General features: G+C 36.5%; 2 protein-coding genes across 9 annotated transcripts in view; one reads left to right on the top strand and one right to left on the bottom strand.

The window, feature by feature from the left end:
• Positions 1-24,799, bottom strand: part of LOC105333039 (ras-associated and pleckstrin homology domains-containing protein 1) — a 64,855-nt gene that overhangs the window by 24,020 nt on the left and 16,036 nt on the right. For 5 of the 8 annotated variants that reach the window (XM_066074049.1, XM_066074048.1, XM_066074046.1 and 2 more), the window contains exon 3: positions 18,451-18,589. In XM_066074049.1, the coding sequence (XP_065930121.1) occupies positions 18,451-18,589 (139 nt within the window). Of the gene's footprint in view, positions 1-5,444; positions 6,737-8,824; positions 8,958-12,748; positions 12,777-18,450; positions 18,590-24,799 lie in introns of those variants that run through there. The other 3 variants (XM_066074053.1, XM_066074052.1, XM_066074051.1) reach the window with 3 other exon arrangements.
• Positions 13,261-24,799, top strand: part of LOC105330818 (uncharacterized) — a 480,842-nt gene continuing 469,303 nt past the window's right edge. Inside the window, exon 1 of the mRNA XM_066074054.1 lies at positions 13,261-13,264. The gene's annotated coding sequence lies outside the window, so the exon portion shown is untranslated. The remainder of the gene's footprint in view (positions 13,265-24,799) is intronic.

The following is a 24,799-nucleotide window of genomic DNA, read 5'->3' as shown; positions in this document are numbered from 1 at the left end:
TCCAATTTTTAATAAAACTGTACTTTAATTAAAAAAGATTCCATCCAATCCACTTAATATATAGCATAGAAAAAAAAATAAAAACAGATTATACTAAAAAAAGTATAATAATTAATGATTATTGACAAATTAAGATAAAAAGTTAAAAACTTACGATCCCAGGTAAGAAAAAATCCCACATACTACAGTTTATTCCAATAGGTAAACTTAATCTCAGGTAAAACGAAAGCAAAAGATTGGCCACATGTCAGAGTATGTAAATTAAGGAAGTACAAGTCACACTACTCCTCACATTAATCAAAACCACGGGGGTCAAATCACAAAGAAAGAACGGCCCCACAAACAATCCCCCAGACACAACCCTAAGTGGACCAAAGTCATACCAACGAACAGAGCTGATTGGATGTAAACAACTGTCATAAACAAACCACACAGGTCAGTGGTCAGTGGCGAGAGGAGGGGGGGGGGGGGAGTCCAGTCAGAGATATGCCGGACAGGTGATGGATTAGTCCGGGGGTCAGGACTTGACAAGGACGACCGGTAGAGGTGGTCAGCCACGAGGGATGGCCTTCCTGAGAGGTCTACTGGTCTGCAAGTTGTAGGCCGTCACTGACACACAGTGAGTGACCGGGCATTAAAAATGATGGGTGATGATTAAAAGACGGTAAATTTGTCAAACTAGGAAAAATAACAACACATTCCAGGAACCCTGGGTTTCTCTTGTACTATACATATTATTGGTGTATAGGTGAAAGCTTGGAAATTTAACTATTTAAAGAGACCATACAATTTTAGCTTGTTATATGCATACATATACATGTATATCATTGGTGTTAAGGCGACAGCTAGGAAATATTAACTATTCAAAAGAACCATACTTATATTGGCAATCTAAGTCAATCAATATACATGTATTTTAATCAGTATGTGGACATATGGGAATAAACTTCACTGGAGGAAGTGATGGGGTTAACTGAATTTATATCTAAAATTTCTGATAAAATACCAACACAATATGAACTAGTAGCTCTTATGCAAGACACCTTATGAAAAATGTGACCAACTGTTTAAAGAGCACTTGTTGAATACTTAGAATCTGGACTTTGAAACTTTCATCGGATTCCCTCCCTCCCTTGCATCAAGTGATAAAGATAAGATAGTTTAAGTGTTTTAGTGCGCATCTTTGGAGAATGCACACACACCCAAGTCCTTCGGCGTCAAGGATTTAAAAAAATAATACGCAAATTTCCTTTTAAAATCTGATCAAAATCGGCAAAACTCTCAACTTTTTTATTCAATAAATGTTAAAGATTTTAGCATTTTCTTAAAGATGCTAAAATGGTCAATGAAAGTTTCAATATGGAGTAATTCTATAAAGCACATCAGAATCCTACAAAATAAAATAAGATAAGCTGCGTAATAAATCTTGACAAGGGACTTGAAAAATTAATCTTTAATCCATGTCTTACGTCACAAGACTAAATAGGACAATTAACTCCGAGTTCAATTAGATTATTTTGCCTTAATTAGATCAAGCAGAAACGTCAAGAATGATCAAATCCTCCCACTTTCTTTCCCATCAGTTTATAATAGAGATTATTTACGGCAAAAAATCATTTGAATGGAGAAATCCTTGAAACAAAACAAATCGGCAACCATTAGATTTAAAAGATCTTGACTTATCAAGCACAATACAATGTAAACTGATGTAATTTGGTCTCTATATATTCGTCAACTGTCGTTAACAATTTGTCATCAACTCTCTCTCTCTCTCTCTCTCTCTCTCCCAAGGAATAATTTTGTTTTGAAGTAAATGTTCTCAAAACTGTTGTAATCCCTTTATTGTATACAAATGTATTTGATTGTTCAACTTCAAATTAAAAAAAAAAAAAAAATAAAAAACTTGTCATCAACTGATGGTTAATCTGTCCAATCATTGTGACCTGTGACCTATGACTGTCAAGATTCTGTGCTGAAATCTGTACTCCATTTTCTAATGGCCATTAAAATCTTTCACTTTGTCATCAATTTCGACCTATGATTGTCAATGGGGGGGGGGGGGGGGTCAAACTATGGCAACAGATAATGGCTACCATCCTTCCATGTACTCAAAAGAAAAAGTTGTGTAATTTTTCCTCCACCCTAGAAATGATTATCAAAAACCAAAGTAATTCCAAGTCAAGTAAACCAACAACATCCCTCAATTGGGGGTACAATAAATAGGCATGCAGGCCTAAATGTGTGCCCAAAGCAGACATCTCACAACAGGGGCGGCAGACAAAGTCTCAATCTTCCTATACATGCCTATATATACATATATGCTCTCTCTCTCTCTCTCTCTCTCTCTCTCTCTCTGAGTCCACGAGTGCATTCCCATGATATGAGTATGGGACTCAGTTAAGTTTATCTACAACTGACCTGACTCTGACCAATTGATGACACACAGTGTATTGGATTTATTCTTGGACTGAATTTCATTTTGTACAGTATATTTGTCACAGAAATTCTCTCTATCTCTCTCTATCTCTGGGGAGGACTCAAAGATGTCCATCTATGAATGCCCCAACTCGACCAATTGATGACACACACAGATGCTGACTCATCAAGTGTCTTTTATCTCCTGTATCATCAAAAAGCAGCCACTACAGAATCAGTGACTCTTGGGAAAACAATCAACTGACTCTAGTGGCGAAACCAGACCGACAGACATTACCACCAATGGAAGAGAGCTTTGTAGAACCAGTCCCATTGAAACAGAAATCTGATTTTTTTATCTAATCTGGAGCAGGTGCAGACATTCAGCAGCATAATTGTCATCCGACAAGTCAGATCCGCATGAGCTGCATTATTTTATCATGGTTTATTAATTAATTTTTTTTTATTCTATGAGGTCACCCTTTTTATAGGCAATTTCATTCACTGAGTCATTTATATTTCAGGGCCATAGATTTCAGATTTGTAAGATAGCTGGCACACAAAGACAGCAAAAAACATGAAATTATTCAGATTTATTATCAACTAGTTTTGATACAAATATTCTAGAGCAATATTTACATTCTAACAAAGAAAATTAGCCTTTAATTTGCTGCACACAGAAGATTTATACAATGCATTTAAATTTATTCTAAATGGTATAAATAATGCAAGATTAGATGCTAGCTTTTTAGCACCCAAGACTGAGTTTAAGCTTGCTCTCAACATGAAGTTACACCCATAGTAAAATGTACTGTAACAACTGCACTTAGATCATAGCTAGCTTCAGGGAGGAAACATTGCCAAGTATTTCATTGACTAATTCAGTTTGCACTCTGCCAGACCAGAAGCTGAAGAGAAAACCAGAACAGAACAAGAGTCTGCCAGACAGATAATACCATACTGTTCCAGAAGCATTCTGATTGGGGGAGACAACTTATGGAGAACAACTGAAATATCTGTGTCAGTAACCAAGATAAAGGTCCCCACTGATTGGGTAGGACAACTAGAACTCACAAACTACTGCACTGGATGTTTCAGTAGCAGAGTCAGATACTGTGGAATCTTTATAATTCATGGTGGCTCTATTTTCATGGTATTCGTGGGTAGCCAAACCCGACAAATTTACATCCTCCACAAAAACATATCTTAAAGAATTAGTTTTCATGCATCCATGAAATAACATCCCCACAAATAAGCAAAAAACTACACTCCATGAAAAAATTGCCCCCTACGGATTTAAATGAATTCCCAGTAGAACAACCATTGTCAGAGACCATTGGTTCTAGACTTGCATAAGAGAGGTAAGACGGACCATGGGTTTCCAATGAAGATGATGGATGTAGAAAATACTGTTTTAGTCCAGATACTCTGCTTTAAAAACTAGTGATACCATACATTATGCTGACTGTATTTTTGAAGACACGTGTTAACTAGAACTGCAAGTTAAACCTTGTAACTGACTTTTTTTGCAGTATAGCCTGCTGATAGCTGATAATATCTGTCAGATTGTGTCAGATTCAGCAATAACTCATCTTTGGAGAGACATCTAGACCTGCCAGATACTGCACCGACTGTTCTCTCCTCTTACAGACTCTGACACCAAACCTCGCATTCCGTACTCAAGTTCCATCTTCTACATGGCGACTAGAAAACAACATGTCAAACTATTTCGAAAAACTTGCACTAACTTCTACCTTTCTCATCTATTCCACACCAAAAACCTACAGACCTACATGATGTCTTAATGCATAAGCTGTCGACGGCATCTTTAACCCTTTGTTTATATTCTTTTTGTGTACTCAAAAACTAACTGTTGAGTAATCTACTTGCACTTCTCTTGCTGTGTCTATAGAGTGTACATTATCTTCTCCTCACACCAGAGTTTTATATATAGAACAGTTTTTTGGGTTCAATACATCAACCATTAATTAAGTTAATGATCAGGAATGTTTATGTGCGCAATTCAACAAACCACCTTGCATGTCAGGTCTAATTATGAACCAAGAACTTGTTTTGAAATCTTAATGCATGCCTAGTACCTGTAAATAGTGAAAAATGATCCTGTGTTTTTTCGTCTCTCTTAAAACACCAATACACCAAAAATTAACAGCCAGAAACCGCACTGCATGCTTTAGACAATGAAATACATATTACTATCTACTTTAAACATAATCATGACCTTGACTTACATGACCTATTTGACCCTCAAAGATCAGATTCACCATGGAAATGAAAATGCCATGGGCCATGTCCACAAGTTAAATAATTTCTAATATATACAAAAAGAGACAACCAGTGACTGAAATTCAAGCAATAAACCACAACCAATCCCAGACCAAACAAAACCGAGATTCTAACAAACAACTACCTATTACTTTGAGAGACATACCACAGTGTATATATCTGTTTTCTTTTTTGACCCCTGAGAACACAAGTGCGCTATGAATCAGTAACACAAGGCTCTCATCAGAAAGCTGGGGCTTCCTGGTCATTCATCACCCTGTTCTTCATTAAGTTCTGCCATTTTCACATTCTTTAACAGAGATAAGACCCCCACAACTGTATGCCACTTTGACATCCTCTCCCAGCAAAACAAGGGCCGATTTCAGCAGACATTTCTCTTACAAGCCTCATGCATGACACTTGGTTTTACCTGGATTGACTTGCCGCCAAAATTTGTGGTCAATGTCGTGCCACGTAATAAATGACAAAGCCTAATTTTAATTGCAATTATCATGATATACATGCCAGTTTGGTCTGAATATTTAATTTCTTAAACACATGCCCCCCCCCCCCCCCCCTTTCCCAAAATTTGGATAAGAGTAAATTGCAATCGAAAGGTTCATTTGAAAAATCTTTGTTTATACGTATTGATGATGATGCAATGATTATCTTCATGAAGCATAGCAATACACCCTTAAATAATTCCATAGCAATGGAACTAAAATATAATATGTTAAAACACTTACCATATCAATATTTCAATCCAAAGGAACGTTGTAAAAACTAACAGATTTCACCATTTTCAATTTCTAAACTCCTCCAATTTTCTTCCAGCAAAAACTTCAACCAAATCAGTTCAGCTGACACAATGCACACATCACACTGTATTTAAAAATAGATTTTGACAACTGCGTACGTATACACCTATCAAATGCAGTGAAAATTCAAACTGAAGAAGTTTATTTCCGGGGGTTAATTGAGACCATCATTACACAGAGCCATTCAACCTCATGCTGACGTTCTCAAGGTCACTAAAGTGTTAAAAATACTTATATACATGCTCCCGAATTCTTGTAATCTAGATCATTTCAAGATCAACTCCAAGTAGGATTTCCCTTCAGCAGTATACAATTTCATCTCAGACAGGAATGAAACTTGATTGGAACAAAATAAAAAAAATCAAAGCCTCATTTCAATTCACAAAGTCTTTCCAATTCATCTTAATATTTTCTTGAAATTCTTTTTCCCAAGAGAACACAATTAAACAATTTGAATTCCTTTTTCGATAAAATAAATATTTCAATGGAGGATTTCATCGAAACTTTTCTCAGCACATCTACGGCCTTTTCTACAAAGAAAGAGAGAACTCCGATCTTCCCAGCGCACAGCTTCGGTCGACAGACAAGTGTCGGGATCATTGCATCCAGTCAGCGTGAATGAATTTTTTTCGTATATTCCGCTCACATTCCTAAAACTCATCACAAAACGTACGTAGACAGTTATTCTTTCTGTTTATCTGATGTTGACCTCTCTAGGCTCCAGTGAAATATTAACTCCAATCCCAAGATATTTTTTCACACTTCAGGTTAAAGAAAGACTTTCACCTTTCTAGATTCCTGCGTAACACCGACTTCACTCACAAGAATTGTTTACATCACAGGTTAAGAACGATTTTCACCTTTTAATACATGTTTAAAGAAATTTCTCTGTTACTCTTTATTTTCTAAAAACATTGACAAACCTGGGCACATAATTTGTCAATGAATCATTTGATAAGTAAAGGACCCGTGGTAAAAAAGAGATCTTGAAAAACCATCTTCTATAAAATGGCAAAAGATTCAAATTCAGCTCTCTATTTGAAATCTGCCTGTGTAGAGTTTCATTATGCGGAAATGGAAAAAACATGTAACGAGCCTGACTTTACCACAGCTGGCTCAGACACTTAAATCATCCTAAAGCTCACACAGAGAACCCATGGACATCTCCAGGCATTCACAATGCCTTAGCAACCTCAGCAAACTCTATTCCAATACATCTACGGCTATGTAGACATTCTGTAATGAAAAGCCTCCAATTCTGCGAAGTATTTCTGTCACTGAGTGATGGATTAAGAAGCAGACGCCAGTCGGGCCCACTGTCTTCTGCCAAAGGTACGTGTCCATCACCGGCCCAATTACCATGTAAATGCAGGATGTGAAAACATAATCATAGAACAATGGAGGAGAGAAGTGAGGGAAAGAGAATAATGTGATGAGACAATGATAGAAACTTTAGATACAAAGGAATCGAAGATGATAGCTATAGTCTCAGCAATGGGGTGGTGGATGGGGGGGGGGGGGGGGATGATGTGAATACACAATAAAAGAACAATGGAGGAGAGAAGTGAGGGAAAGAGAATAATGTGATGAGACAATGATAGAAACTTTAGAGATAAAGGGATTGAAGATGATAGCTACTGAGCAATGGTGGTGGTGGTGGATGGGGGGGAGGGATGATGTGAATACACAATAAAAGAACAATGGAGGAGAGAAGTGAGGGAAAGAGGATAATGTGATGAGACAATGATAGAAACTTTAGAGATAAAGGGATTGAAGATGATAGCTACTGAGCAATGGTGGTGGTGGTGGATGGGGGGGAGGGATGATGTGAATACACAATGAAAGAACCAGGGGAGAGAAGTGGGGGGGGGGGGGGTATAAAGTGAAAACACAATGATAGAAACTTTAGATACAAAGGAATCGAAGATGATAGTTATAGAGTGGTGGTGGATTTGGGGGGGGGGGGGGGGGGGGGGGGAGAGAGGGGGGTGATGTGAATACACAATGAAAGAACAATGGGGAATATAAAACAATAAGGAAAGAGAGCTAGAACCTGAAATCTAGAGATAAAGAGACTGAAGTTGATAGAACAATAGGGAAAAGTGGATTCAAAAGAGAAAGAGATCAGGATGTAAAAATACACTGGCATGTGTGTGTGGGGGGGGGGGGGAGGACCCAAGAAATGTAGAGATAACAGGGTATCAAAGATGAGAGAACAAAGGAAAAGTTCTGAAATCTGGATATGAAGGAATGAAGATGATAGAAAGGTCCTTATAGCTGTCAGGAAGCTTATCAACAGGTTTCTCATAGCCACTGAAGGAGCAACAGGAATGGAGTCAGAAAGCCGAAGATACCATATCTCCGGTTTTTTTTCGCGTTCGTTCGTTTACTAATGTCCCAATTAGAGGGAAATCAAGGAAAAATACATTTAACTTTGAAAAATGTACACTTTACTTTCCCTCTAAAATTATTATGAATTCATATTTGGCAAGACATCAGAAAATACATAGATGATATCACCTATGATATTTTCAATATGTATTGTACTATAGGCCTGTGCTTTTACAAAATGGCTCTTGTTATTGTTAAGTCTTGAGTGAGATCTCTAAAATGGTCAGACTTAAGCAACTTACATAATATTTCACATCAAGATTTGTACTCTAACTAGTGTTTCCATTTTCATCAAATTCAAAATTTGTATATTTAGCCTTGTAGCCGAAGCTTCTCTTTAATTCAGTTTATTGAACACTCTGAACAAAGATGCATCTGCTGCAGGGCACCTGCAAGCAATTTCATACTTGTTTACATCATCCATGCCAATCTTGATAAACAAACTCAATTTCCTCTGTATTTTCAGATGATGCAAAAGATTGTGGTAATGTCTCTATCCTTTATATCATAGGAGCTCATCATCTTGCAAAATAGGCTACAGTCTGCACAAAGCATCAAAACACAATAACATCTCCCTTTGCACGGAGTTCAAAAATCATAAACACAGAGAGACAGTACATTCCTTATTTTACGCGAATATTTAATTCTGCCATTCCACTGTTTTGCATCAAATCACAAGAATACCGTATAACATCGTGAGCACCAAATTTTTGCTTTAATTTTATAAAGCTCGAAACTGAAAAATTACTGGGAGATTTTAAAATCCACTAGGACCGATTCTCCCGATTTTATGCGGAAATTCATTCCTCGCTTTAGAACAGCAATTAAATTTTTTACAAATCATCCCAGAGCAATTAAGAAAATGCCTCTCCCAATTAATAGCTTTGATAGACCTATGGTTATAGAAAAAACCCTACCTGTATTCACTATGAAATTTCACCAACTTGTGTTAGTTATACATCCAAGTTTCTCACACACCCAGACTCTAAATAAAATTGCCTGTATCAGACGAGTCAGGGCTGACAACGGGGGCTTAATTTAACAGTACAGACCGAATTGTCCTGGGAAAACTTCAAACATGATAGCACCGTGCAGCTAGTACCATGGTGACCTATCTCAGTAGTTTTTTACGTGGAAAATGTACAAATTACATGCAGGACTCCTAACAAATAATCCCATCAATGCGGGCTTCGACAGAGGATGATAGTAATCAAGCCTTGAACTAGATGGAGTACATATCTCTCATTACAATTACAGTCACTTTTTTTACCCTAATTAATTGTCAAATTTTCATCTTGAATCCCATTGGGTATAATATCAACTGTTCAGTATCAACCTGAGGTCCTAATAATACTTAAACATTAAGGAGGATTTTATGTGTGTTTTATTTTATATTATCTTAATAACTGGGCTATGAGATAACTGGGCAGTTCATTAATAACTGGCCTGTTGTCACATGGCCCAGATATCACATGGCCCAGTTATCTCATAGCCCAGTTGTCACATGGCCCAGTTATCTCATAGCCCAGTAATAATGTCACATGGCTCAGTTTTCACAAAGCCCAGTTAATATGGAATTTATGGAAAAGGTATCATAATTATGATCCACTTCAATTACACCAATTTTTTCCATAAAAAGATCAACTTGTGTCTGTACATTCTGCGTGAGCCAAATCTGTATAAAATGTGGCTTAATTGTTTTATCTTTTAGAAAACGGTGTTTCATACAAAAAAATCTATATGATAAAAAAAAATCCCCTTGCACAGTAGCCAAGGCTCTGATCAAATAGGCCCTATTTAGAATAAAAATCAAACTCAATTAAAATTCTTGGTGGAGATCATATATCAATTAATAGATACTTATTTTTTCTCCGCAATTTCAAATATTTCGGATGCTGGTTTCTCACCAGCCCAATCTCTCCCCGTCTCAGAAATCAGTTTCAGGTAGTTAGATCTGTAACTGAAAGCGAGCCAAATCTTTGTCGAGCCGAGATAACTACATGTAAGCCGAGATAACCCGAGTGTTTGGGTGCATGACCTGCAGTGTAACTTAGCATTCCATGTCATCACCTAGTGATACAAAGAAAGCCTGGGTTGGGTCAAAATCTAGACTTATGGGTACCAACATGCACTGCCAGGAAGGAATTAACCAAATCACAATTCCATTACAGCTTGGAGGGAAGTCCCTTAGAAAAGAATTTATTTTCCCCCTCTGAGGTTGCAAGGTTGTGCAATAAAACATGTATACATATCTTATCAGGGTGTTCCGCAGAGTAGGCAAAAAATATGGAGACGTTTAACAGAAGGTGAACAATCTCCACGCAGCATTGCTGACTTATCAAACAGAAAGTTATCACAACAACTGAAAAAAGCCTCCCATAGATCAAGTCACCCACAAAAGACACATCTAGGCTGATCTCGTTAGATTATTGACACAGTGCACAAAGGGAGATAATCTGAAAGATATCATAGAAAATCTAACACTGTCAAAACACTAACTTCTCACCCTCTTACAAACACTTATCAAACGATAAAACAAATGTCTGCCAAGTTATGCTTCATCTTAAGATCACTGACCAGTCGTTGCCTCCACACACAAAGAACACTTAGGGAACAGCTTCAATATGATCATATGCTGCAACACATTTGGTTTAACCAAATCATAATGGTCTACTTGTTTTATTATTCTCAGGCAAAACTAAAAACATAGAGCTTCCAAAAAATCTACCGTTCTGTTAATCAAAGAGAACTGTCAATGAACATTTCCTACTAAACTACTTGACTAATGGGTTCTCCACAAGTAAGGGTTGAAGCCCAAAACTTGTGAGACTGAGTATTAGTTGACTTTTGCTTCGAAAGTATGCAGCTGGCATATTTGCCAGAAAACAAAACCTAGTTCTTCTGCTCAACTGTTTGTGCATATACCTAGGCTACTATATGTTCTCGAGCCTTTTTTTTTCAAATCTTGGCTACCTAAGGTCGCGAAAAGCCAAATGAACTTAAGAAATCAAACAAAACAAAAATGAAATAACAAAGCCCTCTTAGTATACTTGGAGCTTTGCAACAGAACAAAAGACCACCATAAAAAAGGAAAAGTATGTAAAATAATAAAATCATCCAAAGCCCTCCAAGCATTTAATGGAGCTCTGCAACAGAACAAAAGACCACCATAAAAATGGTACAATTCCTGGAGATATAAAAACAATTCTTATAGCATTGAAGCCATAATTAACACAGACATGATTATTTCTCTCCTCAGCCTCCATCTCTGTTTATTCCTCCCACTGCATCATGGCATTGCCTTCTGATATTACTGGTACACTCCACAGAGCTAAGAAATCACAGGCATCAATGTCTAACACAGCTATATCGGGAGGTCACCCTCGTTTGATACGAGACATCCGGTGGCAGAAAAAGAGCAATCACCTTTTTATCAAAATCTCTTTCAGCTCTTTCTTTTTTGTTCTTAGACCTGCTATTTTACTTTTTTACTTTTATCTTGCTTTCCCTGTTGTGTATTTACTCTCTCTCTCTCTCTCACTCTCTCTCTCTCCTCTCTCTCTCTCTCTCTCATTATTCTTTATCAGATATTTGTTCTTTATTTGAATGTAACATACAATTTCTGTAAGGCTGTTATAGATCACAGGTGCATGAATCTAGTGACCTTTTGTGCACCACATCAGAGTGTAGTAATGTTTCCCCTCACACCCTGAGATACAGAGTCTGTGCCCTGTCAACAGACCACACTCTTTCATTCATCTTTTTCCCTTATGCAACTTCAGCAGAATTCCCTCCTCTGATAAAACCAGCACACAATCTTTTGATAGGGGACACCTCCACCTACAGTTTTCACCATCCATTGACCTTTTGTCTTATGAAACAAAGATAAGCTTCTAGCTTAAACATCCACAGCCACATATTTCTGCTCAAATTCATTAATATCTATAAAAAGCTGATTCACTGCTGCAGCACAAAGCAGAAGACAAGTTGCCAAGATGGAGAGCAGACCCCTCCTTGTCCATTGAGCTGCCGATCCCTATGGTTGTCAAGACTAATAATATCCAAACAGGTTATAAAAGCCGGCCTTCTTGTGAAACTGTCAGGCTGAATTTCTGCTCCTCCTGTATAAGGGAGATAACTCCTGAATGAAATGCTGTTTCCCTTCCAGAGTAAATACCAACATGGCCTAATCTTGTCTCTCCATGTCACAATGGCATCCCGTCTATCATGTATTATATATAATTATGTGATTTATTTGTCAAGTGGTTCCTGCCTTATCACTAGGCTTCTGAGGTACTAATTAACATTGATTAATTGTGATTCCATTAATTAAGGAACTGACGTTACAGATAATGCACAAAGCATGTTTCATCATTCATTTCTACCTTGCTATCTTGCTCAACTGTCAAGAAGATGAATTTCAAGAATGGACCAGATTCTTTAATTGGTCAAGATAGAGCGTAAATGTTGTTTATTTTGATATGGTAAGGTTTGCAGCAAACTGGCAATACAAATTTGATAACACCAAACGGTACAGAGAGCATGTAGCACTTAGTGCATAAAAAATCTAATCAAAAAAAAAATAAAATTAATGAGATTTACAAACACATAAAATTCTATTTCTCAAAACTAAAAACTGAATGATTATGCTTATCAGTGTGAGAGGAAACACCAATTGCACAGATTATAGAGCATTACCCCAAAACCCTGAGACAGTTTAAGTCAAGAACTTATCTAATGACGACGCATGAAAATCTTTTCATATTGAAAATTTGATGAACTTTTCTGAAGCTTGAAATTCCTTTTTACACAAAGTGGTATGCAATCTATTTCGGTCCTACCTTGCAAGTTTAGAAGACCTAGCATCCATCATACACTACTTCGAAACCCCCAGCATCCTAAGAAAGCAGGGTCATCACTGCCAAACTAGAAAGAGGAGAATTAATTGCGATTCAACCCCAGCTGTAGGGTGCTGATAGAAGCCGCCCAGAAATAGCTACTCTCTCCACACAGCCAAGCTTGTTTAGAAATAAAAAAAAAATCTTGGAAGACAAAGAGACATTGCAGAGAGTGGTACAGGCTCCGAGGTTTCATGATTTCAAGCCAAATTTTGTACTTTGATTTAAATAAATGGAGAGCTGTAATTTGCATTGTTATCTGTATTTTAATTGTTTAATGATCAACAATATCCACACTTTTGGGCAAGGATATATTAATGGAGGATGGAAGAAATATTAACACAAAACAATCCTGACCTTAACCTTTACTTTTTTTACTTCACAAAATTGCCACACAGCAAAATATTGCATTGTAATGTTTTTATTTCACAAAATATCAAATTGTAATTCTTTGTCGAGCTCTTATTGCTTGGAGGTAGAAAAATACTAGAAACATGATAAAATGGATCCAGCCTCCTTTAACATTTTACATTAGCATTGCATGGTTAGTTTCGCATGAGGGGAAATATTTTTATTGCTGACTCGTCTTTTCTCAAAGGACAATGCCAACATCTTTACATCTGGTAAAAAACTGTATGAAATTGTTTAAAATCTTGATAACCTCAGATGTCAAGTTTAAAATCAATATCAAAACTGGGTTTCTTTTCTTATAAACTTTATCTATTTAGTACATATATATTCATCACAATCTATTGACATGCCAAAATGTCTACTCTATTGAAATACAATATTATTCTTGCTTTCAGTTCTGGAAGCCAATTCAGGTCCAATATTTACAAACTATCCATTTACGATTTCTTTAAATACACACTTGCTCTATGTAAATATTGAAGCGGTGTAAAAGCCATGAGAAATATTCATGGGAATATCCCACAAACTCTATGAACTACCAGTTAACGAAGTATAAACAATCACTCTCATCAATAAAAAAGACAGCATCTCTGATCTTTAAAGACCGATAATAGCCAAGTTTGTCTGAGCATGCTCCAATGTAACTGAGTTAATAAGCCTCGGGGCCCCTCAACAAAGACAAGCCTTGCTTCCAATCTGTATTGATTTCCACTTTCTGTTTGGGGAGTTGTTATTTATAATTGTTTGATACTATTTACCATTATTGGTAAAAACTTCAAAGGAGGCAGCTTCGAGTTCAATATCAGACTCAGGAAATCTCCCAATAACATTGATTTTAGCTGGGTTCTCCAAGAGCCAAGGCATCTCTTGTGAAGTCCACGCTTCACTGGTCACAATGCGCTGACAGGGATTTAATCAGAAGGACACTTGCAGCATAAAATCTGTTGCAGTCTCCTCATGTCTGAAGATGTGTCCTTGGTACAAGGTCCTAAATATCTGCATCATCTTCTATTTAGCCTGTATTGATATGGAGAAGCATGTATTGATAATAAAGGACTCCATATTCTACAATTCCCTTTACAAACAACTGAACCCAACAACTTCCATCCTGCTAAATACAAGTTTGTTCAAATGATGCAAAACTTCTTGCAATTCTACGCTGAGGTCAAATTATAGATGATGCTCTCTCTCTCTCTCTCCTCTCTCTCTCTCTCTCTCCACCATGCACATCAGCACATATGAGCATAAAATGCCAAGTATCTCCCTGAAATAAGAGAATTTTTTCCTGCACTGTAACATAAACAACATTCAAAGAATGCTAGTCGGTCTTTGATGCTTGAATTCATTTTCATTTTTTGTCGGTGTTTGATAAGTTCTGCAACTGAGCCCTCTCAGGAAGCGGGGATGACTCAACACGTAGGCCTGGGGGCTAGCACGCTGAAGACATCTAAATACCTGTCAGGGTCTGACGAGAATTCAATTATTTCTGTAAATTCGCAGTCACAAAATGTTTGTTTTCTGCAGACATTTTCCTACTGGAATAGATGAGCCATCTGTGTGCGTTTTGCATAGCTTTTAACAATTCAGATACATCTATCTATTTATCCATATGGAATTTGATCTAACCAAATTTTTTTTCTTTCATGTATTTTTTTTCATGCAACTGGCCAACGCAAGATCAGAGACAAAAATTGAAATGCAATATTCAATAAATATACAGGCTTTCACATTATCATAGAATATGCTTCATTAATAAAACATCTGTACATTCGCATCTTCATACATCATTAGTTCTGATATAAAGCAAGGCCAGAGAGAATTTCAGTCAGAGTTTCTCTCTCTCTCTCTCTCTCTCTCTCTCTCTCTCTCTCTCTCTCTCTCTCTCTCTCAGAAGATTATTTAATTGACACTTATAGCTGACTGGTTCCATCAGAGACATATCGACCTGCTACCTCGACATGCTTTATCATTCTCCGCTGCAAACATTCGACAGAATCAAAATAAACAGGTCTGACATCACAAAACAAAGAACCCTGATGCAAAGGCTCTGGGTTTTTTTTGTGTATACAAATAGAAACCTCACTGATGAGTCATGCAATCAAAATCCAACTGCACAGACAGACAGGCGGACAAGTTGCATCCCTTTATAGTAAACTATGATATATCAAAAGAACATTCCTCTTCAGTGCGAGACTTGCAAAACAAACAACAAAAATCCCAAGGACTTCATTTGCCACTTTCAGAGCAGAAATAAATCAAAAGCATCTTATAAATCCTAGCTATACTATATTTTTGTTTCTATAGCACTGAAATTTCCCTACTTTTTTTGTTAATAAAAAAAGACATGCATTCTTGCATATCAAAATTGCAGGTTTTTAACTGAATGATAAATCTGCAGGTCTTTACATCAACCCCCCCCCCCCCCCCCTTTTATTCTTATCATCCTCCAACAGAGTCTTACCCTGATCTGATATAGGGTCTGTCAAATGAAGCATACAGGTTTAATTAAGACACACTTCCAGTGGCTAATGTTCGAGAAGACCATTGATGCATGAACATGGATTAATTAATACTTGTGAGCCTGGAATAATTAATACTTGGGGAGAATTAATTACACCTGTGTATTCTGAGTTGAGTTTGTGAAATAATTAAGTGAGTCACAATCGGCTCCATCTGTGCATGGAATCATAATGGCCATTGTAGCAACTCCCTCCCAGTATCCCCCTACCTCATATGGAGGGTTAGGTAATTGTGAGAGCAAAGGACCGAAAAATTATATCTAAGACATATGAGCCTGACTTTTATTGTTCTCCAGCTTAATTTAAAGATAGGCAAGGCTTTTCCAGAAGATGGATTGCCCGTGACATAGTGATTATGGTACCAGACTGTCTGCTTCCTAACAGCCTGTGTGGCTGACCACCAGTGACCTTGAGTGACCTCTAGTGACCCCAAGAATTAGAGCAAACACAGTGACCTTTAATAAAACAAAGATTAGGAGTGTAGATTTATGAGCATCTAATTTTTCATTTGGTCTGAATTTTCTCAATACATATTAAACTTGGCTGATCAATACTTAGCTTGGCACCAAGTGTCTGAATAAGACAGCCTTATATTTAGGGCTATTTGACTTTTTCAAAAGATTATCTGTGTAATATTTCACAGATACTGAGATTTTTTTTCTATACACTCCAGATATTCTCATTTTTTTTTTGCTTTTGCTTTTGCTTGAGAGAGAGAGAGAGAGAGAGAGAGAGAGAGAGAGAGAGAGAGAGAGAGAGAGAGAGAGAGAGAGAGAGAGAGAGAGAGAATTTTTAAAATAGAGAGACAGACAGACAGACACAAAGATACACAAAGACAGACAGACAGACAGAGAGACTATATTTATATGTATAGGCATGTCTCTTGGTATCTTGGAATAGAAACCTTATTCATATAATGAGAATAATTTTATGATATTAATAAGCAATGGAACAAATAACCTCGTGCCTAGAATATTTTTTATTCAGAACTATGCAGCAACTTAGAGTACAATTCCTGTAAAACCGCTGAGCCCACCATTTTGCATGTGAAATATTGCACAGTTGACTACCGACACCAGCAATCACAAGCGAACAAAAAAAGTGTCCAATCAATGCTAACTTTATTAACAAGGACAGATTTGTCTGGCGCTCGGACTCCCTAGATCCTGTCTAACAAAGTGTTCTAGGTTCTACAACCAGCAAAAACATCCTGATTTCTGCCGAGCGAAAGCATCGAAATTTCTGCCAACTTTTACATTTTACTAATCACAGAATTCCCCTTTGTTCTGTCTTTAAACCTTTGATATTTTCACACTTTTTGCTTAAGCTTGGGTTATTTTTACGTAATTGCTTGGAAATTTGTCTATTTTGCGGAACACACGCATTCTAAAAGAGAGGCTGATTAACTAATCTTGCATTCTCTTTTTTTTAGTTTTAAGGAATAGTAAGGTTTGCCAAGTATTTCACTGGTTTTTTGGTACATTTATACATGAATTTTGTAGTAGACTCATGTCTCATAATTCAGACACCTGCAGGCTTGAATCTAAAACACTTTTTTCCTGATGTAAATCTTGTAAATTTATTGCCAGTGGATTCCCAAAAATTATCAAATTCATCAAAAACATTTAGATTCCTCTTAGCATCGATCAAAATTTTTAATGTCATCAGCTTCCAAAAATAGCCTCCAACATCTCATGGTTGAGTTTTAAATGTCATTGGAAAAGCTTGAGAAACATTTACCCAAAATTTCAAGTTGCAGCCCATTAGATCCAAAAAGGACAAAAACTATAGCTCCAGCCCCTGCAACTCTGAGTCTCCATAGTGGAGAGTCAAAAGTCAGCTTTTTACACCAAATCAGCATATAATGCAATGGGTGGAGTTTTATTAAACCAAGACATTTTAAACAACCCCACCCTCACAGCAAATGAGAACTGTTTCCCATTTTCACAGCTTGCGCTGCATACTGACCTAATTATACTCAGCATAGAATTTACTTTAAAATGTGGAGAATTTCCTGATCCAGTGATATAACCATATAAAAAACACACACAAAACTCGGTATTGATTTTTGCAAGTCTGACCGGAAAGCCAAAAACAGTTTTTTACAGTTTTCCGTCTAATGCTGTAATTGTGCTCAACTGTGCTGAAATAATCAGGCACAGTAAAACCCAATTAACAATTACATCGACGGCCTAATTTTTGGACAATTTGAGTATCTTTGACCTAAAAAAAAAAACTTGGTCTTATTATTAAACATAGTACCTTAAAGAAACCTTAAAGAAAAACCTCAATATTAACCATATTACCTGAATGAACAACATTTCTTAACCATCCTGGAACGTTAAATTACATTTTTTACCATCCTGATACCAGGAACAATATTTTTCACCATCCTGAAATCATTAAGAACAATATTTAACCATCTTGGTACCATAAAGACCACATTTTAACCATCCTGGTACCATGAAGAACAACATTTAACCATTTTCAATAAGTATCTTAAAGAACAATCTTATTGACCATATCAAATATTAACCATGGTACCTCCAAAAACAATCCAATCAACAATAGTCTACCATAACTATAACAAAACCATTGTCCTTGACCTTAAATAATCCAATCATAACAAATATGACCTATCTTGCTAATAACTGCCTGTCTCAATGCCTGTAACAAAAGCAAATGAATGTCCTTGATCTCACACGATGACCTTACCTTGTTGGGGTCGTCTGGGTGTCCCATCCAGTGCCCGTGAGAGAGGTCGTGGTCCGTGTCGTCATGGTCACTGTCTGGTTCGACCTCCGACTCCATCCGTCCCTCGTCGTCCGGTCTATAGTAGTAGTCCTGCTCAAACCTGCCGCGGAAAAAAAGGTCGATTCAATGAAAACAGTTTCAATCAAGTGAACCAATGGATTAAGATATCATGCAGTGTATACGTAACAGTGAATTACTGTATACAGGGAAATATTCGCCCCCATTTTATTTTCGCCCCTATCGCCCTTGTTGTCAGCAGGCAAATTAAGACTGAGTGGATTCAAATGTCTTAAATTATTTTTCTTTAATTAAACACAGCTGTGTCTTGGGTGAACTCAAGACTGGGCAAAACTATTTGCAAGTGTAGAAGGATGAAAATTACACAAAGCGAAAATAAACCAGTATTCATTATACAAATGTGAAAAAACTGTACATAGCCCACCTCCCAAAAAATAGTACACACAAAATCATGAAACAATGATTGCTGCATAATAATCCCTATATCAAAATGTTCTTATAAATGGGACTGAATGAAAGAAAACTGTTCCCCTTTTTCTCATGAAAATGTTCTGCATCAAACAGTTATTACATAATGATGCATCAAACAGCTAATAATTACATGATGAAGCAGCAGCAAACAACAGATGTGCCAGCAGAGAGTGCATCTCAGGACACATGTACTAAACTATTGACATCATGTACCCTATTTGTGACGACTTTTATCAATTATAAACTACCCCGTACTCAAAAATACAGTTCGCAATGACAAATTGTCACACTTATCATTCTATAAAGTTTAAAACTGATAAATTTTAAAATCTTAACCAAATCAAGATTTGAGTTAACTGGTACACTATTAACAAAAAGGTTCTCACTGCAAACCTTATAAATTTTTCTAGCACACAATAAGAGACACTGTACTAGCATTGCCCAGTACCTGGTGAACTATTGTCCACTTCATACCAAATATAGAAATGAAGCTATTTCAATGCTCGATGATAATACTGTCCATGCATTCTTACAGGAAGCTTATATAACTGAAATCAAATCCAGCCATAATTCTGGCAATCATGACTAATAATACATATTAACACCCAAGTACTGCAGACTTCTCACTGATTAATTAAAAATCTCTTTCTTCAAGTCCCCTGATTATTTCTGATTATTTCTGTTCTTCACAACCAGCTGAGCTTACAAGTCTCAAACAAAATCGTCATTAAAAGTTGGTTCCATCTAATATTGATGGGGGATTATGTAATGCGCTTCAAGATTGAGATTTCTATACATCCCCACTCTCTCTCCTCTCACAGACATCTCTAGGAGTCAATTCCCCAAGCTCACCCAAATCCCATCGGAAGTGAATAATTTACTGTTGAACACAATGTTCTACAAATCTGGGGTATTTGTTGGTGCAAAGCTGATCATGATAGCCCATTGTAAATCATATTGACTGACTAGCACACAACCTTCAAGATCATAAATCGTTTTGGGTTTATTTGAGTTTCTCAGCTGGAAAGATGTTTTCTGGAGAATTCAAACTGCACCAACTGCTCATGATATCTTTAACATTTTACAGCTTTAAATAAACAGAAAAATAAATCAACTGTGTCTCTAAAACCTTGGCGACAAAAAATAACATCAAATTTTTTGCAACAATAAATATTAAATATCAAAAATACCTGAATTCCACTTAAATCAGTGGCTACAAAATGTCTGCAAGGACATGCAACAAAATTTAAATTTTTTGGCCAATTTTCCTAGAAAGCGCTTGCTGCTCGCTCTTGTACATTAGAATGACAACACCTGATGTCAGTGAGTGAAACAATATTAAGAGGGCTGGATGGTTGTGGCTATTTTTCAGACTTTATAAATCTCCTTACAAAGAAGAGCTCTATAAAAAGATAAAGGAAATATATTTTAAAATCATAGCCAAAATATGAAATGAATTTCTCTTTACCAAATAAATAATAGTTTATAGGTAAGGCGAGAGAAATTTAATTTTTAGTTTTACGGATTTTTTTGTAAAAAATTTGGGTCGGAGGAGGGAAAATAAAAAAAATAAAAAACTGGGGGCAAACTTTTATTAATCAAAATTACATATTATTTGCTTGAACTTATAATATTAAGTTTAATTTGTCCACTATCCATTGTGTACTTTGTGTTTGTTTCAAGATCATTGGTATTAACCTTACTAAACTTGTTCAGGATGACATATTTTCTTTGCTTTTCATAAAAACTTTTAACCTAAGCCAAACCATGCATGGCTGACCTCCATCTTAAATACTCCATGTTATAGAGACGCTTATACTTGATTTTAAAAGCTCCCTTTGTCAAACGTTTTGCAGATTTCAAATAAAATAAAGTAATTTTAAAACCAAGATCGGTCAAACTTGAAAATTCCGGAAAAATTTCCGAAGATACGAATTTTTTTTCATTATTTTTTTTTTTACAAAATCGGAAAAATTGGGTCGGCGGATCCGTAAAACTAAAAATTAAATTTCTCTCGCCTAAACAAATCATTTAAAAAAAAAATTAAGGTAGATCTGATGGATACTTAAAGGGCTTGATGGTCATGGCCATTTTTAGACTGTATTGATCTCCTTTAAAAGGAAAGCTCTCTATAAGAATATAGGACAGTGCCAAACTCAAAAGGCAAGATAAATGGATTTTTTCCTTACTTAATAATATTTTATAGCTAAAAACATCATATCTAAAAATTTAAGGAAGATCTGATGGTTAATTTGATGATTGCTCATCCAGCCTCCTTAAGGTAGATCCTCCTTAACAACAGATACCGTCTATGTATGGTTCACTATCAAAATTCATTGTAATCATGTAGAACTTCCTTAACTACAGATACCTACTATGTATGGTTCACTATCAAAATTCATTGTAATCATGTAGAACTTTACTTTCTGACTTGAAGGATTGATTAGGATACTACATGTATTACCTATCAGGTTTATTACTGACTGTCTACAGAAATATATCGGGTTGCAAACATCCATAAAATGCAAGGTAAAACCGTACCTACTATGTAGTTTAAGAACCTGTCAAATTTCCGTAGACAGTCAGTAACAAACCGAATAAGTGTTTTGTTTCGTTGAGGACCAACACTTTTTTGTTTATTGATAAAACTAAGAAAGAAATAGAATGTAAAAAGGTGTTACTGCCATCCCGATGATCCTGTTACTGTCTATCATTTGGTACTTGTTCACTATAGATATATAGACGGCAATCAGGTGATGCATTTTTGGGGGGGGTGACAATGTAATATTTTTTTTCTGGGGCAAAAGGAAGTTATATTTATGAATGGAGCATGAACATATATAAGCACCTGTTTGTTAAATCAGTATATCAACTTTAAAAAAAATGCATTCATATTTCATTCAAGTAAAGGTAATTTATCAGATTATCCGAAAGAAAAAACTTATTGCAAAAAAAAATTATTAAAAAAATATGAGCGCTGTGCTTCATTTTTGACCTGCATACTTAAGTCGAGGTTTCATATTCATTGCAATAAACCAGATCTTGAGTGACATTTTATCAATGACTTCCATCTTAAATGTTAACCTGGGATCAGTATCAAAACACATGTTAAAAAAATAAGGCTTAGTTCATTTCCCTACTCAGCAGATAGCACACACATTGAGAAATGGATATAGGTTGGGGAAATTGGAAAGTGATACAGTATATGCTATTGATCTATAAAGCTATATACGGAGAAATTCCATTACATCAAAATAGACAGTAGAAAGTAACATTTGTGAGGATCAAGTGCTGTTTAATCACTGACACCAGATACGATAGCTCAATTGATAGAACACCTGACTTATGATTTCAGGGGGCCAAGGTGTATGAATTCTGGTCCGGTCCGTCATATTTTCTCCCATCCGGTTACAGCGAAAGTCAGACAAAGTCAAATACTGGTGCCAGATACTGTGGTTTCATCAATATTCGTTGAATACCAATTTTCGTGGATTTCGTTGTTTAGTTGATCCACGAAATTAAATGTCCATTGAAGTGTAATTTTTATTACCATTTTGTATTGATAGGGTCATTGGCCACGAATTTACGTATCCTTGAAACTGTGATTTTCACTTTATCCACGAAAATTGATGCCCTTGAATATTAATGAAACCACAGTAGCTCAGTTAGTGCAGAGCACCTGACTAGAGATTCAGGGGGCCCTGAGGTTCAAATCCCGGTCTAGTCCATCATTATTTCTCTAATCCCGTTACAAAAGCTATTGGCTACTTTCATCCTTGATGCCATTACTTAGAATAGACTGTAATGTACTATGTGTATTTAGGCCCGAGTAGTTTGCCTGACTAATAATGGAGTCATAGTGAAACTGAGACACTTATTGCCTCTGTGGGGTTTTGAACCCCGGTCCTCTTGCATGCCAGTCCAGCATTCTACTGATCGAGCTAAGAATTTAACTTAACTTACAGCTAGAGCTGGTTAGAATGCCTATACCTGACTCTACCACAATAGGTCTACTCCTGGCCCAGACAAACACGTCATTTGTTGATTCCCCCTTTCCAATACTGTAGATTCCTTATTTTACGCGAGTACTTAATTCCGCGATTCAACGATTTACCATCAAATCGCAAGTACATAAAATTGCAATTGCCGAAATTTTATCAAAGTTTCATGTAGTTTACATGTGTCCCAAAATTAACAGCGAGATTTTAGAATTCGCAAGACGGGCTTCTCGCGATTTTACGCGGATATTAATTCCTCGCGTTTAATTAGGAATTTACAGTATTATTCTACAAACACTTTTGATTAGTATTAATATTCACACTATGTACAGTAACAAAAGAAGTCGAGTCAAGAAGATGGACACAGATTTTGTTGAATACTTGTTCTAATGCAAATGGAGCTTTGTCTCTTGGACTCTGCTTTCTAAATTACCCCCCCCCCCTTTTCTCTTTTCCAATGATGACCCAGTAACTGAAAATTAACTATTATCTAGCCCGAGACTTAACCTTTTGAAATTCCCCACAGCCTGACAATATAAGTATCATATTGGGGGAATATACAGATTCCTGGCCTTAGGGCAAATTCCCCTCAGGTCAGATAAATATGACATTGGTAGGTTCCATGACATCAGTCATGACATTAGTCTTTGGAAATAACAGACATCCACAACAATATTGTATTGTATTGATATTGTTATCATTGTGTCTGTATTCTGCAATGAGACCCAATTAACTCGATAAGTCACAGATCTGTATTGCGTCCAATTCTCCGCTGGACACTCATCCATTATGGATGAGGGGGCAGGGTGACTCAAACTCGGATATCTATTCTAGACGACAATTCTACAGAGAGAAACAGGAAGAGGACGCGATCTTTATTAATCAGGGCATTGGTCTAGATCGTCTCTGTGTGTGACTGTGCATGCAATCAATGCCTCATTAACAATGTAAGCTGCTGATGATGACTTAGACAACACACCTGGCCAGGTGGGGCAAGGTATGGGGGCTGGACTAATCAGCCAGGTAAAGTGACACTAATGTTACGTGATTATACGACAAAAGGTTTGTATATGCATATTAGACAATCGTGTCATAAAAAGTCAACAAGAGAATAGTGAAAGTTTGGTAGGGGGTCATAAGGTATGTAGGGGTCAGCGACACATTTCTTTTAAAAAGATGACTTCTAGTAAGATAAAATCATTATTGTATACTCGTTATCATAAAACCCAAAACACAATTTATTTGTTTCTCCATTTTAACTCCCCACCCCCCAAAAAAAATCATCTGGTTTTTTTTAGAACTTTATACAAATTAACTTCAGTCAAGAAATATAACAAATTTCAGGTATTGGTAAACAAAGACTAAAAAAAAAGAAAAAAGTTGAAAGAGAGTGAAAGAGATGTTAGGAAGTGGGATTAATGTTGCAGTGGCAATGAACTGTGCAGCATTCTGCATCAACCTGTCTGTGGTCTGTGCACCATGTGCATAAAACTGCAGCTGCATAATATATGCACCAATTGCACACTAGACTTTATGTATGTTTAAGAGGTGCAGAGAAATCGCAAATCAACCCCTGAACAAAACAATAAATTGATCTTGAACTTGTAAATAATGAACTCAGTTGTCAACAGCAGGTGTTTTCAAAAATTTTAATAATAATACATGAATGTTAGGTTTGTTTAAAGCATGTCTGGAGCATCAAAAACATGACATAACATAATTTGTGTTTCTTAAGTCTTCTTTTGGTTCTCAGTGCATGTTTTTCAAATTATCAACTACACCTGCCATTTTTAATGCATGCAGACATCTGCTTTTTATAAAAG

Source organism: Magallana gigas, chromosome 10 (genome assembly GCF_963853765.1).
Source record: "Magallana gigas chromosome 10, xbMagGiga1.1, whole genome shotgun sequence".
NCBI classification, from domain to species: Eukaryota; Metazoa; Mollusca; class Bivalvia; order Ostreida; family Ostreidae; genus Magallana; species Magallana gigas.
Note: the sequence above shows the minus strand (reverse complement) of the source record. Positions and strands in the feature narration are given on the sequence as shown.